This window comes from Kuraishia capsulata, genomic scaffold (genome assembly GCF_000576695.1).
Source record: "Kuraishia capsulata CBS 1993 genomic scaffold, Kuraishia_capsulata_scaffold_7, whole genome shotgun sequence".
NCBI lineage: Eukaryota > Fungi > Ascomycota > Pichiomycetes > Pichiales > Pichiaceae > Kuraishia > Kuraishia capsulata.
The window spans coordinates 1,100,897-1,119,488 of record NW_019172956.1 but is presented as its reverse complement, the minus strand read 5'-3'; the positions used below and the strand labels follow the sequence as shown (position 1 = coordinate 1,119,488).

The following is an 18,592-nucleotide window of genomic DNA, read 5'->3' as shown; positions in this document are numbered from 1 at the left end:
GTCGGCAAATGTTTTGATCCACGAGCCGACGGAAGCTTCAACTTGCTTATACTCATCGCCTTTGGTGACGAACTACCCAAATCTGATAGGCTAGGCCATAACGGAATCTCGTAAGCTCTAAATGATTGAAACGCAGTTAAACGAAGGGATATCGATGGTTTTGAATCAATTGAATCAATTGAATCAATTGAGGTTAATTGCACGTAATTATGACGAAGCCACCAAATTTAAACGATAATACTACTTGTACTACCGCTTCTCTTTAGTTATCTCTTCGGCAGGCCATACTTGCGCCGACTCACCGATATGAAGCTGGCGGTCCAAAGCGTTAGCGATAACGCGACCATCGGCCCAGTGTAGTCCTCTGCCGACATTATTTACCATTCTCCATGAGAACTCACACACATGCGTCATATTCTTTAAGGTCTGGCACATACTGCTGAGCCGTTTCTGCCGATGATTCGTAGTATTAAAAACAGGCGATTTCCACCTGCAAGGGTATATTCCCTGAATGTTTTCACTTTCGAAAAGTATCGCGTTTAATCATGTCGACTACAGAGAGCGTCTCGAGCTCTGCGTCTGCTGATCCAAACATCAAAGCATACAATCCGGATGAGGACTTCGATGTCGAAGAACAAAATCCAACCGAACGTCTTACCACTCAAATTTCTCACATATTGAACTCTCCAGATGGTGTGCAAAGAGTGGAATCCTTGGCTAGAGTTCTTTCCAGAAAGACCAAGGCCGATCTTGACCATTTTGAGGTCGATCTCAATGACTTTGATTTGAGACTTCTCTTGAAGTATCTTAGAGAAAAGTCATTGGAACAGGGAATTGAGTCCACCTCAGCCGGTGTGGCATTCAAAGACCTCACTGCAATTGGTGTTGATGCTTCCGCTGCCTATGGTCCATCCGTGGAGGAAATGGTCAGAGGCTGGTTCAGCGCACCCAAGAAATTGTTCAAGAAAGACGCCACCCCTCACAGAGAGATTATCAGAAACTTCATTGGTGTCGTAGAGTCCGGTGAAATGTGTCTTGCTATTGGAAGACCAGGTGCCGGTTGTTCTACTCTTTTGAAATGTTGTGCAGGTGAGACCGAGCAACTTGTTGCCGTTGAGGGTGAAATCAATTACGACGGTATTCTACAAGAGGAGATGATGAAGCATTTCAAGGGCTATGTCATTTATAACCCAGAGCTTGACTTTCACTTCCCAAAGATCACTGTCAAGCAAACTATTGATTTTGCATTGAAGACCAAGACTCCAGCAAAGAGAATTGACAACTTGAGCAGATCCGAGTATGTTGACAATATGAGAGATCTTTGGTGTACCGTCTTTGGTATCAGACACACCTACAACACCAAAGTTGGAAACGACTTCGTTCGTGGTGTTTCTGGAGGTGAGAGAAAGAGAGTGTCCCTGGTGGAAGCTTTGGCCATGGGAGCGTCATTGTACAGTTTCGACAATGCCACCAGAGGTTTGGATGCTTCCACTGCTTTGGAATTTGCTCAATGTTTGAGAACTGCTACCAATATGTTGAACAGTTCTGCCCTTGTTGCCATTTACCAGGCTGGTGAGAACATTTATGAGCTGTTCGACAAGGTCACTGTCATCTACCTGGGTAGACAGGTATACTTCGGTCCTGCCAACAAGGCAAGACAGTACTTTGAGAAGATGGGCTGGGAGAAACCACCACGTATGACTACTCCTGAATTCTTGACGTCTGTTACTGATCCAAACGGTAGATCGCCAAAGCCAGGTTATGAGGGAAAAATCCCAGAATCTTCCGAAGAATTTGAAACCTACTGGCTCAACTCTCCTGAATACCAGGAAGCTCTTGCAATGCATGCTAAGTATGTTCAGGAGCACCCTGCTGAGGAAACTAGACAAAGACTTGAAATGGCCAACCACCAGAGAAAGCAAACTCTGCAGAGACAGCAATCTCAGTTCGTGGTCAACTACTTTGCCCAAGTTTACTATTTGATTCAGAGAGGTTTCAACAGAACTACCGGAGACATGACTTATACCACTATCTACTTGTCTTCGTTCTTGATCAAAGGTTTGATCATTGGTTCTATGTTCTACAAGATCCCCACTGGTACCTCGGGTGCGTACTCTCGTGGTGGTATTTTGTTCTATTGTCTGGTGTTTGCTGCTGTCACTTCCTTGGCAGAAATTTCTCACTCTTTTGCTCACAGAAACATTCTCGTTAAGCAAAAGAGTTATTCCATGTACCACTTGTCTGGTGAAGCTTTGCAAGAGATCATCACTGAGATTCCAACTAAGTTCGTTGCGATTGTCATTTTGGCCTTGACTACATACTGGATGCCACATTTGAAGCATGAGGCTGGAGCATTTTTCATGTTCTTTATATTCCTGTTCTTGGTCCAGCAATGTATGTCGTTTATCTTCAAGCTAGTTGCTACTGTGACAAGAGATGGTGGTACTGCTCATGCCTTTGCTGGTCTTTGGGTTCTTATGTTGTGTGTCTACTCTGGTTTCATCATTCCACTTCCAAGCATGCACCACTGGATCAAATGGATTAATTGGCTGAACCCTATGAGATATGGATATGAAAGTTTGATTGCCACGGAATTTCACGGAAGAAAAATGCCTTGTGATGCTCTTATTCCTAATGGTGTTGGTTACGAGGACGTTTCTCTTGCCAACCAAATCTGTCAGTTCACTGGTGCTGTTGCTGGTCAAGACTGGGTTTCGGGAGATGCTTTCATTACTGCCCACTACAATTTCAGATACTCTCATACCTGGAGAAACTTTGGTATCAACATTGCTTGGACTGCAGCATTCATTGGTTTGAATGTTTTCCTATCTGAATTCATCAAGAACGTTGAGGGTGGTGGAGACATGCTTTTGTATAAGCGTGGCCATCTTCCTGAACTTGGAAGCGAGGCTGTTGACGGTAAGGTGGCATCTCGTGAGGAAATGATGGAAGTCTTGAACGGACCAGGTGTTGATCTTCAAAAGGTGATTGCCGAGGCAGATGTGTTCTCCTGGAAGAACCTCGATTATATCATTCCATACGACGGTGCTACCAGACAACTTTTGGATAACATCCAAGGTTTCGTTAAGCCAGGAACCATGACCGCCTTGATGGGTGAGTCTGGTGCTGGTAAAACTACTCTTCTTAACGTTCTGGCTCAAAGAATCAACTTCGGTGTGATCACCGGTGATATGTTGGTCAATGGTCATCCTGTCGATTTGTCTTTCAAGAGAAGAACTGGTTACGTTCAACAGCAAGATTTGCATTTGGCTGAGTACTCTGTTAGAGAGTCCTTGAGATTTGCTGCTGAGTTGAGACAACCTGCTCACGTTCCACAATCCGAGAAGTACGAGTATGTCGAGAAGATTATCAATCTTTTGGGTATGCAAAACTACGCTGAAGCCATTGTTGGTAAGATCGGAAGAGGTCTCAACGTGGAACAGAGAAAGAAGCTTTCTATCGGTGTCGAGTTGGTTGCTAAGCCATCTCTTCTGTTGTTCTTGGATGAGCCCACCTCTGGTTTGGACTCCCAATCTGCTTGGTCTATTGTGCAGTTTTTGAGAGCCTTGGCTGATTCTGGTCAGGCAATCTTGTGTACTATTCACCAGCCTTCAGCTACTTTGTTCGAAGTTTTTGACAGACTTTTGCTTTTGAAGAAGGGTGGTAAGACTGTCTACTTTGGTGATATTGGTCCACACTCGCGTGATCTTTTGCAGTACTTTGAAAGACAATCCGGTGTCAAGTGTGGTGACTCTGAGAACCCAGCTGAATACATTTTGAACTGTATTGGTGCTGGTGCCACTGCTAGTGTTGATGCTGATTGGCATGAACTCTGGATTAACTCTCCAGAATTCCAGGTGGTCAACGAAGAGATTGATAAGCTTCATCGTGAATTGCCTCTTAGACCTATCCCTGAGAATGCCGATACTTTGCAATCCAAGTATGCCGCTCCTTACTTGACCCAATTCAGATGTGTGATTTCCCGTACCAACCTTCAATTTTGGCGTTCTCCTATCTACATCAGAGCCAAGTTCCTCGAGTCCATCATGTGTGCTTTGTTCGTCGGTCTTTCGTATGTTGGTGTTGATCATTCCGTTGCAGGTGCCCAAGAGAGTTTCTCGTCCACTTTCATGCTTCTGTTGATTTCTTTGGCTATGATTAACCAGTTGCACGTCTTTGCCTATGATACTCGTGAAATTTTCGAAGTCAGAGAAGCTTTGTCCAACACCTTCCACTGGAGTTGTTTGCTTTTGGCTCATACTTTCTTGGAGATCATTTGGTCAATGGCTTGTATGTTCATGGTGTTCATTGGTTTCTTCTTCCCACCACACTTCTCTGCAACTCCACACCATGCCGGTTACTTCTTCTTCATGCTTGTCATTGTCTTCCCAATCTACTTCTGTTCCTACGGTCTGTGGGTGCTTTACTTCTCTCCAAATGTTCCTTCTGCTTCCATGATCAACTCCAATCTTTTCGCTGGTCTCTTGCTGTTCTGCGGTATTCTGCAACTCAAGGACTTGTCTCCAAGATTCTGGGTGTTCATGTACGTTGCTTCCCCATTCACTTACTTTGTGCAGGCATTTGTGGGACCAATGGTTGATAATAGAAAGCTGATTTGTGAGCCAAGTGAGCTCTCAATTATGGATCCTCCAGAAGGAAAGACCTGCGGTGAATATCTCAACCAGTACGTCGAGCAATCAGGAGGATACCTTAACAACAGTGACGCTACCCGTGCCTGTGAGTACTGTCCATACACTAATCAAGCTGAGGTTGTGGCTATGTACAACGTCAAGTGGAGTTACAGGTGGAGAAACTTTGGTATTGCCTGGATCTACATTCTTTTCAACTTCGCTGCCATGTTGCTGAGTTACTACTTTATGAGAGTCAAGGTCTGGAGTTTGAAATCCATTTTGGATTTCCAGAGCTGGTTCAGCGGTCCAAGAAAGGAGAGACACGAGCCAGCAAGCAATCTTTTTGCTTCCCGCCCAGAAGACAAGAAGATTGTTGGTAAGAAAGAGTAAACGCCATATATACTTTTCAATAGAGCGTTTCTATATAAAGAAGACTTTAGTTACCTAGTATGAGGTGTAAGATTAAAAAAGTTCCAGAGACAGGCCAGCCTTGTTGATGAACACGAAAAAAGAAACTAGATTTATCTGCTTGGAATCCAAACCAGTTGATTATACCACAAACCATTTTTAATGGGCCTGATTTGACCCTGCCCGCCAATGCCCGCCCTACTAAAATCCCTAGTAGTAACAATTTAACCACCAAATGTAGTGCACCAACCCATAAAACAGGTAGTGTTTCTACTAAAACATGGCGGGCATCTGGAAATGTTGAGACCAATGCCCGCCAGTCTCAGAAGATCAGGCGGGCCGGCCCACAAAAAGCGGGCGGGGCTTCCTGTTCCCATCCCAGCTAGTCGATATCGTGCACCGCCAAACACGTGACTGTGTCAAAGTCAAAGTGTAGATAAGCATTAGGGCATCCTCGAGATAACCCCAACACATTAACGTGTCTTACTCCAGTGGAAGTTGAAATTCCATCTGTACAACGGAAAGTATGAAACTTTGTTTCATAAGCCTTTTTTTGGTAATCTCATCATTGCGACCATGCCTTGGTTTCGAGTTTCCCTTCTGGAGAACGCCGACGGTCGGGGAGGGGTTGATGCTGCCTCTTTCGGCTCCAGAGCAGTGCCCACTGAATCCTCCATTGTCGTGCTTCAATAAGACTGAAGTGTCTAATCTGTGCTGTTTCGAATATCCTGGTGGAATTTTATTGCAGACGCAGTTCTGGGACTACTTGCCTCCAGTCGGTCCCGATGACATGTTCACGTTGCACGGGCTCTGGCCAGATAACTGTGATGGATCATACGAGCAGTTCTGTCACAATTCAGAGACAATTCAGAGTGGAAAGAAGATTTTGGAGGCGTTTGGAGAATACGACCTTTTGGAGAAAATGAACCGGATTTGGAAAAATTTTAATGGCGATGATGATTCGTTGTGGGTCCATGAGTTCAATAAACATGGTACGTGTATGACCACATTGTCACCTAGTTGTTATGACCAGTCCAACTACAGCGTCAACCAGAACGTAGTCGATTTCTACAGGGCTTCAGTCGATCTCTACGAGCAACTTCCCACTTTCAAATGGCTCAGCGACAACGGCATTGTTCCATCTGAAGAGCAGACCTACTCCAAACAGCAGATTGAGGACACTTTGAGCGCCAGATTCGGCCAGCCGGTCTTTGTCTCCTGCAACAGATACCATGCATTGCAGGAAGTATGGTATTTCCACCATTTGAAAGGGAGTATCACTAATGGAGAGTACGTTCCTATTCCTGCTTTGGCCAACTCTAAATGCCCTCCCGAAGGTATTCGGTTCTTGCCTAAGTCGTTCAAGCCATCCCCTACTGGTGGACCGCCATCGCAGCCAAAGCCAACTGGAGGCAGTGGGATTGACGGTTATATTAAGTTGACTGAATTACCCGGGTGTCTTATCGGCAATGGCCGCTGGTATACTTCGGGCACATGCGCCAGGTATAAGCTGATCAAAGCCCCGTTTGGTGGCTACAACCTGAAGACGAGCAAGGGTTGGTGCGGCATTGGAGCCACAGGGGATCTAGAGTGCAACCCCAGGATTGGTCCAATGCAGTTTGGGTACGACAAAGAAAGAAGCCTGATTACTTACGGAGGAAAGTTAATTTGGTCTGCCGACCAGACAGCAGGGAGATTTACGCAAGTGCCCATCTATCCGGGAAATACAGGGGATGTAACCTTCAAACTTAAGTTTGAGAGTTCTTGAACGCGAAATCGTCATTTAACCATGAGGCTTCCATCATTTCAGCCGAGCAATATAGACAATAAAAAAGACGTATGTAATACGAAAGATCTACACCCTTCAAAAATTTCTCCGCATGGGTCCATTCCCTTGCAGAAAATGGACGGCTGTAGAGACGAAAAATTCAATCTAAGGGTTTTGTATCTGTACGAATGGCGAATAAGCAGCCCAAATCGAAGGATTTCCAAAAAACAGCCGTCAAACTCAAACCCCCACAGAGCGTAAAATGGCAGACGAGAACTAAGTCAAACTCCGTTTCGTGGCGCGCGCACAGCCCGAAAATGTGTCAAAACAAATTGGATTGTGAAAGCTCACGTGATATTGCAGAATTATCTTTTACCAAGACGCTTTTGTTAACCACAATGTGACAATTTGCATTGAGGTCCGGTGGAAGCATTAGCGCTCTTGCTGAAAAATTGCCTTGACATGTATGCATCTTTTCTCTGGTATAAAACTAATCATTGTTCTCTCTCCGATCCGTGGTTTATAAGGAGCGGAGTTTTACAAAGACGTCTCTCAGCTTTTATTGGTGCCTTTTGCTAAATTTCAAGCCCCACTATGGCGACGTCTACTAGGGAGAACGAAATAACTTTCCACGATGAGGACCACTCTTCTGTGGCTCTCCAGAGATACCACGAGGATGTCGCTGACGCCAGAGATTACGGTACCTCACTCGTCGAGAATCCACTCCAAAAAACTAAAGATTATCTCTGGTCGCTATTCCCAATTACGAACTGGATCTTGCACTACAACCGTGTGTGGCTATATGGAGATCTGGTTGCCGGTATAACGGTTGGAACCGTCTTGGTTCCCCAGTCCATGTCATATGCCCAAGTTGCTGGTTTAGACCCAGAATATGGTCTTTATTCCAGTTTTATTGGTGTTTTCATTTACTGTTTTTTCGCTACTTCCAAAGATGTTTCCATCGGCCCGGTTGCCGTCATGTCCATGCAAGTAGGCAAAATTATTGCCAGAGTCCAAGACAAGAACCCTGAATACCCTGCTCCAGTCATCGCAACGGTTTTGTCATTGATCTGTGGTAGTATTGCCTTTGGTCTGGGTCTTTTGAGATTGGGTTTCATCCTGGAGTTCATTTCCATTCCGGCTGTTATGGGTTTCATGACCGGCTCGGCTTTCAGCATTATCGTGGGTCAGGTTCCTGGTTTGATGGGCTACAACAAACTGGTCAACACCAGAAATGCCAGTTACCGGGTCGTGATCGACACGCTGAAGAATTTGCCACACACCAAGGTTGATGCTGCTTTTGGTCTGATTTGTCTTTTCATCCTTTATTTCTGGAGATGGGGTTGTGACTTTGGTGCAAGACGTTACCCTCAGCGCAAGAAGTTTTTCTTCTACACTTTGGTTTTGAGAAATGCAGTTGTGCTCGTTTTCTCTACACTGATCTCGTGGGGTGCCATTTATCATTACAGAAAAGTTCACCCTGACTGGAAGACCAACCCATTCTCTATCATCGGTACCGTGCCATCTGGTTTGAAGCATGTGGGTGTTATGAAAGTTCCTCCTGGAATAGTCAAGGAGATGGCTTCCGAGATTCCTGTCTCCACAATTGTGCTATTGCTCGAACACATCTCTATCTCCAAGTCTTTTGGCCGTGTGAACGACTATAAAATTGTTCCAGACCAGGAGCTGATTGCCATCGGTTTCACCAACTTGATTGGTACCTTTTTCAATGCATACCCAGCAACTGGTTCGTTCTCTAGGTCTGCTTTGAAGTCTAAGTGTGGTGTCAGAACTCCTCTTGCTGGTATCTCAACCGGTGTTTGTGTGTTGCTTGCATTGTACTGTTTAACCAAGGCTTTCTACTACATACCAAAGGCTGTGCTGTCTTCTGTCATTATTCATGCCGTCAGTGACTTGATCACGGACTACCAGACCACATTTTCTTTCTGGAAAATTGCCCCTTTTGACGCTGGTATTTTCTTGATTGCTGTGATCATCACTGTTTTTGCTTCCATTGAGGACGGTATTTACTTTGCCATCTGTGCTTCTGCTGCTATTCTGCTTTGGAGACTTTGTACTCCAAACGGTGTCTTCTTGGGCCGTGTCAAGGTTGCTCACATCACTAATCCCGTCATTGTTGGGTCCGATGATTCCGATGACTCCGTTGACCAGGTCAGCGTCATTGATGTTGAATCCATTGAGGGCAAAAAGGGCAAGGGAGATGACACTGAAAGAAGAAGTTTTGCTCCTTTACCAGAGAACGTTGAGTTCAGCACCAGGTGGGTTCCTCTTTCTCACAAAAAGTCTCCATACAGCTCGAGTGATATTCATGTGCAAAGAGTGAATCCGAAGTTGAACGTGCTGCCACCACCACCAGGAGTGATTGTATTCCGTCCATCTGAGTCTTTCATTTACACCAATTGTTCGAAACAATTTGATACAGTCTTGGACGAAGTCAAGAGAGTAACCCGTCCTGGTCATTCACGTGTTTACAAGACCAAGGGTGACAGGCCTTGGAACGATCCTGGTGAGCTTGACTGGTCTTGGGCCAAGGTGAAGGACCTGTTTACGCTTTCACACTGGATCCCAAAGAGAGGAAGTGATATTGATGATGATGACGCATACGTTGAGGAAAACCGTGATCCTCGCCCATTACTAAGGATTGTTCATTTTGACTTTGCATCTGTGATTGCCACAGATGCTACTTCGATTCAGTCTCTGGTGGATTTGCGCAATACGATTCACAGATATGTTGGAAACGAAGTCGAATTCCACTTTAGCGGAATTCTCAACCCCTGGATTAGAAGATCCTTGCTTGCAGTCGGTTTTGGAAAGTTCCGTGACGAGACTACTGCTGCTCCAGAGACGCTTTATTTCGATATTGGAAAGGCATATTCTTCTGGCAACTTGGAGACCTCCAAGTCCAAGGTGGTAGATGAAGAAGAGATTCTGACTGTTGATCCAAGAAGCTCGCTTTCTTCTGTAGATCAGGATTCTTACTACGCTTTGACAGCGACTGACACACCATTTTTCCATCTGGATATCCCATCTTACGAGCATTTGGAGTAAGTGGCATTCTAGAGTTCATCTTTCCGTTTATCTTTGTTCTTTTTATAGTTTAGTGCATATAAGTTCATGACTTAGGTTTTTAGTTCACATTTTTGAGTTACGTATAATCAGTAAGTTTTCTGTCATAACGCGCTAATCCAAGACAGCGTTATCAATGGTAGGTAGTGAATTTCCAGTCTTTTATAACATCAATCCAAGACTTTTCTTCATCACTTTCGCTTCTAGATCTCCAGACTTCCAGCATTATCTGCTTCCCTATCCATTTTGTAGATCTCCATCTCTCAAACAACGCCAGGTATCTTTGCTGCACCGACGGTCCTATCGCGTCACAACCACATATGAAAAAGGGCCAAAAATGACGAGAAGGGTTCAATTGCATATTATGATCAGTGTCTTCACTTAAGCTTGTAAGTTTCTCCAAGTGATCGATACAACTCTCAACTCGACTTCGAAGCAGGGCCGGTGAGATGTCCTTCAGTAGTCGGTAGAAATAAACAACCAAAGAGTCGTGAAAGCACATAGCACTGTGGAACATGACTTCGTGAAGACGACTCTTGTAGCGAATGGTGTTTTCAGTCATGTCCTCCTTCATCTCGCCGTCAGCTATGAGAAGATCCCAATCTAGTCTCCAATTTTTGAGCTCTTCCTCAATGTCGCAACAGATTTTGGGGAAATTGCGCGGGTGCAAGTTCTTTCTCATGAAGAAGTTGCGATGATTGGCAAGTGTACTGCATTTGTTCAGCAAAATTAGTAAGGATCTTGGTACGCCACATAATAACTCAATGCTGGAGATATCAGATTGGCTGAGTCCAGCACCCAGAGAAGGAAACTCACTGGCGTGATCTTTATCCATTATTACGCCGAAATTTTTACCCGAATGATTCCTCACATCTGCGCTGTCGCTTAGATCTTCTGTTTCCTCACCTTCGCTGTCGCTTGACTCATCGTAATTGAACTGAATCGCAAATCTCTTTGGAGGGGTCTCCCCATTACTGGAAAAGTCATCGTCTTCACTGACCTCGGCACTGCTGATTGGCTTGATATGAATTTTGGTGTTTTCTGGGGGTGTCTCCTTATCATAAAATGCAGAGAACTCAACCAGGTTGTAGTTATGATCTAATATGTCAGCATAATCATCGCCATCCACGCTGTAGTTCTGAAGGTCTATGGTACTTGTGGAACGATGGATTTCCCAAACGTAAGTTGCCCATCTCAAGATGTTTTGCAAGCTCTTATCCTTTTGATACTTTGATGTCCAGTCATTTTCAGTACTCAGAGGATGAGAGCTCAAACTAGCTGTTATTTGCTCCAGTGCTTTGAAAATTGAACCATAGTTAACTATTGCATCAAGATGGCTATCCAAAAAATACTGAAGCAACAAAGAAGTCGTGAGCTCTTTCACAAGGTCCTTATGAAGAAACATCTCTATGAGGTTTTTGTCCATAGCCCCATTTGTGTTCCCCTCCATAGAACTGTTTATGGGACTGACGAAAAAAGATGAAATCAAGAGTAGTGCGGCTGATCTTGCCCGGAAACATATACCGAGGTACTTCTCTGTTTCAGTCGCAGAAAGGTCTTCGGAACTGGAGTATGATTTGAAGGCGGCAGCCATGGCAACACATTGCATCACGCAACACATTCTTAAGGACTTTGGATGGTTGTGTGTTTGGTCATCGATGGTTTGGTCATTGAAGTCAATCAATGCTTCTCCCAAAAATTTCAATACTATGGGGATTAAACTTTTCTGGATAAATCCGTTCTCGAAACATACAAGCAAAAGTTGCCTCGCATTTTGAGTGAAATACAAAACAAGACTTTGTATGCTCTTGCAGCTGATTACCTTGTGGAACAGCTCCGTACTATCTCCATCGAGGATCTGCGGCGTGGGTATGTCGCTATCTATCAACAGTTCAATCAAACATTTCTTGACACCAGTAGATCTCTCCTTCTGCTTGAGTTTTGAAAAGTACCGGATGCTGCGTGTTTCTTCCTTATCATAGTATCTCGAGAATAGCACTTGCTTCAGGCGGTGAAGGCTCACTTCTGACGGTACCGAAATTCCTGTCAACGCTCTATATGTTAATTGAGCAGCTGTCAGCAAGCTGGGATCAATCCAAACACTGTCTTCTTTCACCGAGGTAACATTTGATAGTGAGTTAATTTGCACCTGATCGTAGTTAATGGGCGTAGGGGTACCAGAGTGAGTTACCAGGTGCCCACGGTCCGAGATATTCCTCCCTGTCTCAACCAGTCTGAAAACAGCAAACGGCCCTATACGTTTCAATTTTGAGTGAGCATGTATCATCTGCTCCTCAGATAATGACTCCATTATGGAATCAATCTCTATGCTCCTGTATGTCATTGAGGGAGGAAACTTCACGAAATCTATCTTCCCTCTTTTCAAAATTTCAATGTCATTGGCATTGCTCGTGAATCCATCCAGCTGCTGAAAACTTCCATCGAGAGCTATGCTTAAGGGAACGAGCCAGTTCAGTTTGATATCATACCCTTGGCATTGGACGCGAGCCTTCTCACATCTTTTACAGAAGGGTCTTCCACTATCACATTTCACCTTTCTGAGTCGACATGTCCAGCAGCCAGTGAGAGTCCGCCGTTTTTTTTTTGAAGAAGGGGCCATCGAACCCTGAGAAGAAACGCGACGCCAAGTCCATCTTCGGCAGAGGGAGGAAGTAAAAGTGCAGGCAGATGAGATGAGATGAGATGGTTAGATACTCTGGGGATAATTACCATGAGCCGCGCATATATAGATTATGCCGGCTATTTTATCAATTGATCCTCATAATTGTAGAAGATGTTGATAATAATGCTGTTTTCGTTATTCTCAATTCTATGATTGCTGATGGTGAAATTTCCAAGACAGCAAGGATCGCAACTTTTCAAGCTCGGTCTGACTTCTTAATTTTTCATGAATTTAGAGATAAAGCTGAAAAACAAGGTATCCCTAATTACACACCCTCAGATCTCGCGTATACATTCTATCCAAAAATATCATTCCTTTGAAAGAAATATTTTGAGATATCGCCAAATCTGCTTTTATTTTCTGAGTTATAATTCGACAAACTTAAGGACAGTTTTTACAATTCTCAAACTAGCAGCAGCCTTCACTTGCACTTTATATGCGCATGTAATTTCTTAATCGGGTCACTGAATTCGTTATCGGGAGTCTCAGCCAACAAAGCTATTTGGACTTATTAATATGGGACTTTAAAGTTTATAGATATTAGGCCAAATTAAGGGCTCCCCAAAAGATCAAGCTGATATCGCATGAAAGATCTTTGGCTCCAATCAACAAAAGACAGGGATAATCTGAACGACAAAAAGATCATCAAGAAAATGAATAGACCGACGGGATCAATTGAGGTATCAAAGGGAAGTGAACGATGGAACATAATTATTTAAGTTAAGTAAAGGTGGCCCTGCAGACACACGCATGGAAAGAAACTGAGTTTCAGCCCTAGAGATATTAAGAACGTCAGGATAAGTACTGGTGAACAGCGGGGGTAACTATGACTCTCTTAAGGTAGCCAAATACCTCCTCATCTAATTAATGACGTGCATGAATGGCTGAACGAAATTCCCACTGTCCGTACCTACTAGACACAGCCAAGTGCACATTCTTGAAAGAATCAGCGGGGAAAGAAGATCCCGCTGAGCTTCTCTCTAGTTTTATATCCAAGACAATAAACTTCTGAAGATCCATTAAGGCCAAAAACGTAAATCAAGAAAGTTGCTGATTGTGCATTACAACGCTTTGATGGTGAAGGAGCTTTACCAAAACAGCTTATATCAGGAAACGAAATCGATCATAGGTTTTATAAAATTATGAAACCGAATTTTAGCAATTACCTTTTGAAGCACCAAACTGAGTTCCCAGAACTGTATTACGAATACAGTCCCTACGAAAATGTTGAAATTGACTAGCACGACCAGTACAATGTTGTGCACGCAATCAGTCAGCTCATTAGGAATTAAACCCCCTAAGGGCCACAAAATTTGAAACCTCCAGGCTACGACAATACAACTAAATACTGACATTAGATTTCAACTAAAGACTGCGAGCAAACGAAGGATGTTTGTGACGGTTGAAATATGACCTGGGTTGGCTCTCATGAGATCATCGAACACAGCTGTCACAAAAATCAAAACTGCTGAAGGGAAAAAAAAGGGGGCACTCACGGAGAAATTGCCAGGCAACCAGGAATAGCAAACATGAATTCAGATATCCTCAGGCTTTAAAAACTACAACCGAAAAACAGTCATCTTCATCTGAAAGGCTAGATAGATCCTCGAAATATCCCCACACAAAACCTTAAAAACTAAATAATTCTAAGCGCTTTCTTGAAAAATCTGTATCGAAAGACGATTACCAGCACAGTACCTCATAAAACTTCTGGCATAGACACATAGACAGCTATTATGAGTGTCAAAACTCCCACCTTATTCCAAAGCCCAACATCATCAAAAATGTCAATGTATCATACAACAAAATTCACAAACCTCGTATGTTCCCAAATTTCACACTAGCACAAACTGGGCCAATTTCGAACACTTGCATTGACACTGTTAGCAAATTGTAAGCTGAGTAAACGTAAGAAAAAAATGAAGAAGGCCGGACACCAGCTCAATAGCCATTTCCGATAAACAAATCCAATGTTAAGATATCAGAAACATGGTGGGAGAAGAACATGCGAAACTTCAATACTGATTTAGTTGCATCATGATAAGTCAGACAGCTGTGCGCCAGATTCAATTTATCAGCACAGTCGCAACAATCTGGTCTATCGTTATCTGCGCCTATACTATTTAGAAGTCCAACCAGTCAAAATCTCAAACATTGCCAGCGCTTGAATGAAGAAAGACACCACTGAATCATGAAAATCACCGATAACACAATTACACTGTGGTTTAATTACCAGTAACCACTTCATTCACTAAGGAACACAGTGATCAGTATAGCAAAAATTATATATGTATATATATATATATATATGAGGCACCAGGAGAAACAATGCCTCATCGAACACACTTCTGGGTTCATCATGATGATGTGTGTGTTGCGTTGAAATTAATAAACAACAGTGTAGCCGTTCTGATCTTTCATGGCTAGACAAAATGAGCATATATCCCTGCTTTAGCATGAAGAAGTGAATACATCACACCCGGCATTTTACAATTAAGCTGCCTTCTCAGTAATCAAAAAAACAAACTCGAGTTATTGTTGAGATTGATCAACAACACCATCGTAGTATGGTGTATCATTGTCACTCATTGTAACTTAGACAAAATCTATCAATAATGAAAATACTAAAATTGCTATAAATCTTAGGATCATTAGAGACTTTGAACCGTCTTTTCATACCATTTGGATCACACAGAAACATAGCTAACAGAACAGGTTTCCTTTTCTATGTTAAGTGTTCTGTTCGTCTTTGAGCAAGCGAAGTCGCTTAACGCTAAATAACGCTCTAAATACTTTAACTACCCGAACACTTATCAACGTCCTCAAAATCCGAAAGCTACACCTGCCCCATTTTCTTGGTAGAAGTTGAACACGTCCCGCCTAAATTTAGCGAGGAAACTCCAAATCTCATAGACCATTCAGCGAGGGTTGATAATTCCCTTTGCAAATTGTTGCATGAGAATATATCTTCAGTAGGATAGCACGCAAGCAAACTACGACAAGATAGTAGGGAACATCAAACCAATTCTATGAAATCAATATCCCCCTCTTGATTCTATGATACCTTGTTGAAATTAATTAACAACACCATGGCAGTACGTTGTGTCACTTTTACTGAGTATAATATGAACAAGGCGTCTTAATCTAGATACACAAAATCTTCGAGTTGGAGGGTCTTTACAGACTTTGAACCATCTTTAAATATATCCATCGATCATGTAGAGACTCAACTTACGGATCACCATTCACTTAGAATGTCCAATGCTCTGCTCTTCTCTCGGCAGAATAAACCGCTCATAGACTTTGAAAACTGTGAACACTCTCAACATATCTAGCTAGTTCTTTTTGGATAAATGCTAGTGTCATGACTAATGAAACCTCAAAATTATATCATTAGGATAAGGCAACAGAAGATTTTAGATCTCTCTTCACTGTTTGCATCAAAGTAATGCATTGATCTAAAACTTGCAACTAAGTTCGGGCTATGTGGTCAGGCACAAGATTTGATTGTTTCTGTAGCTACTGTTGATGAGTACAGTATGTTCATTGTTTCTCTTTGAAGGATATGATTAACTGGTGGTGTGTGTAGCTGGTGTCCATCAAAGTGATAATTGATACAATGATTTAGAATTTGTTTTCATCAATATAGGCTGTGATTGAGACTAATTTTCTTTGGTTTACTGCTGGTCTATGGTGTGGAACTGGCTGTTTTAGTTAACTTGGGCAGTTAATCCAGCCGCTGGATGTAGCGATGGCTTAGATCGTGGTATATTGATCTGACAGGACCTAGAGAAAGCCATATTCAATTTTGTGGCTTATGCCAATGATATTCATCAGTCTTGAAGTGTGTTAATGTCAATGTCAATGACAAATAGAATTATTCCTTTTTTAATCTGAAGCTTTTTTCGGTTTCAGTTGAACTGGAGGTACTATTTGTATTTCAATCCTGGTCATCCAGTATGAGATGATCCTGTCACATTGAATGAGTGTTATTTACGTCGTCTGGAGTGTGTAAACACGAGAATCCCAGGCTGTACCTTTCATAACATATTTTTGGAGGTTGTTGATGGTAAGCTGACAACCTCTCTCACTAGGATACAGCTCTGCTTGGCTCATTCTTATAACGCCTAAGTTGAATAAATAAGCCTAGAGTCAAATGCGATATTGGAAAATACTCCAGTTGTTGAAACTTGTTTGATCAAAAGCATGCTGCTAAGCGCGAGGAAAGTCAAACTAGATGCTTAACTGCTTGGACGAGCCTTTCACGAATGTTGGCAAGGACTGAGCCAGCAGCGATGAATCGATATTCACTCTAAGCACTTGTGTGAGGTTAAGTTTTTTAGTATTCATTATGTTCATCATCCAAGAATGGTTACTTCAAACATGAGTCATTGTTTTCAATTGAGGTAAAATGGAAGTTTAAGATTCATAGTTAAAATCAACGAGAATGCAAATTTCCGCTACTTGTGCAATGGTATGCCTGAAAGTCTAGATCCATCCAAATCGATCATTGAGATCTCTCATATTTTGCAGTTATCCCTTATGTAGTAGAGAGGATGATCCGTTTCTAGCTATATATCAATTGTTTTCTGTAATCTCAACAGCAACTGCTCTAGGGAGTTTTAACTTGATAACTTGTTTGGGAACTGATAGAAAAACTTAGGTCTATCTAGCAAATCCTTTATCCGTCCATTAATATTTGGCGCGATATTCGGATTAATCTTGCCCTTTAGTTGCGTTTCATTGTAAGGGCGCGTCTTCTAATTTGTTTCCAAAATTGAGCTGATTGCTCGCTCTTCGTGCTTTTGTACATCGGGTCGTTGTCTTGAGTGCAAGTTTATCGAAGGTGAAGCAGTATTTTGCCAGTGGTAAAAACTGTGGGATTGAATTCCTATATTCATATTGTGGACAGAGGTCGCCCTTACTATTGTCCCAAAATTCTTCGCATTTCAAATTGTATATTCAGACGAGATGTCCTTTATGGGGATCAAAAATTCTTTATTGCACATATCAATCGGGCATTTCATGGAATATCGCCGTTTTTTAAATGAGGGGCGCTTTCATTTTTTATTGAAATTGCATCGAGCAAGAACTAGTATGCTCTGAGCCTAATATTTTTGGGTGTTATCTTCTTTTGAAATAGTTTTTTTTATGTGGGCGGGCGCGCGCTGCTACTCTTTCTATTCTCTTGGTTACGGCATTAAATTTATCACGATAGGTTTTTGTACCTTTAGATTCAAGTTTTGTGTTGGCGGTCTCTCTTTGTGTAGCTATAAGGTTTGTTGTTGTTGTTCCTTGTGAATTTTCAATCCAGGCTGTCTTCGACCGTATTTTCATATTCAATCTTGCTTTTTTGGAAATAGCATTTTATGCTGCTCCTGCTTTTCGTTTCAAGAATTAGAATTGACAAGTACACAGTAACCTCACTTTCTGCTACAATAACGCATCATTTACCCCGATATAATTACTTTTAGTGATCCAGTTGGTCGGTTAATTTGGCAACGTTATCAAGGAGATGCGTTTGTTTTGGTTATGAGCGATGTCAGGCATGTCTAGAGATCCCCAGCTCATCTTGAATCTGAATCTGACCTCTTCTAATGTTGTTCTTCACGCGATGATCCTAGCAACTGCGCATTGGTTGTGGCAGGAATATGAGCGAAAATGACGAAGATGCCAAAAGGAGGTTCATTGAAGAATTTCTGTCCAAGGGTACGTCCCACTGATGTGTCTTTACGAAACCCGTATGTTACCAATCTAACATCCAATAGCGAATACTAGGATAAAGTCCCTTGAGGCTTCTAAAGACAAAAAAGCGCAAGAGCTAGAGGATGAGCTGAACAAGAGGCTCCTAGGAATTCCTCGCAGGTTATGGGATGAGAAACTGAGAGATGTTTTGGAGCTTGAGCGTGCGAAAGGCATCGAAGGAAAGACATTCTTTCAAGACTTCGAGTTATTCAAACAGCAAAACAAGACAGACTCCCCTGATGATTAATGCGACCTTTACGAAAGCTGTTA

The 18,592-nt window shown here is 42.6% G+C and overlaps 5 protein-coding genes across 5 annotated transcripts; 4 read left to right on the top strand and 1 right to left on the bottom strand.

The window, feature by feature from the left end:
- Positions 1 to 545: 545 nt before the first annotated feature.
- Positions 546 to 5,021, top strand: KUCA_T00006063001 (uncharacterized protein; the record flags this gene model as incomplete). The annotated part of the gene is made up of 1 exon (XM_022605474.1): positions 546 to 5,021. One exon carries the CDS (start codon positions 546 to 548, stop codon positions 5,019 to 5,021), a length of 4,476 nt encoding a protein of 1,491 aa, XP_022462046.1.
- Positions 5,022 to 5,565: 544 nt separating this feature from the next.
- KUCA_T00006062001 (uncharacterized protein) lies at positions 5,566 to 6,807 on the top strand (the record flags this gene model as incomplete). The annotated part of the gene is made up of 1 exon (XM_022605463.1): positions 5,566 to 6,807. The coding sequence occupies one exon, from the start codon at positions 5,566 to 5,568 to the stop codon at positions 6,805 to 6,807; it is 1,242 nt and encodes a 413-aa protein (XP_022462045.1).
- Positions 6,808 to 7,401: 594 nt separating this feature from the next.
- On the top strand, positions 7,402 to 9,876 carry KUCA_T00006061001 (uncharacterized protein; the record flags this gene model as incomplete). Its single annotated transcript, XM_022605451.1, has 1 exon — positions 7,402 to 9,876. One exon carries the CDS (start codon positions 7,402 to 7,404, stop codon positions 9,874 to 9,876), a length of 2,475 nt encoding a protein of 824 aa, XP_022462044.1.
- A 151-nt stretch (positions 9,877 to 10,027) lies between these two features.
- Positions 10,028 to 12,514, bottom strand: KUCA_T00006060001 (uncharacterized protein; the record flags this gene model as incomplete). The annotated part of the gene is made up of 1 exon (XM_022605440.1): positions 10,028 to 12,514. One exon carries the CDS (start codon positions 12,512 to 12,514, stop codon positions 10,028 to 10,030), a length of 2,487 nt encoding a protein of 828 aa, XP_022462043.1.
- A 5,714-nt stretch (positions 12,515 to 18,228) lies between these two features.
- Positions 18,229 to 18,569, top strand: KUCA_T00006059001 (uncharacterized protein; the record flags this gene model as incomplete). Its single annotated transcript, XM_022605429.1, has 2 exons — positions 18,229 to 18,286; positions 18,346 to 18,569. The coding sequence occupies 2 exons, from the start codon at positions 18,229 to 18,231 to the stop codon at positions 18,567 to 18,569; spliced, it is 282 nt and encodes a 93-aa protein (XP_022462042.1).
- Between the last annotated feature and the right edge of the window lie 23 nt (positions 18,570 to 18,592).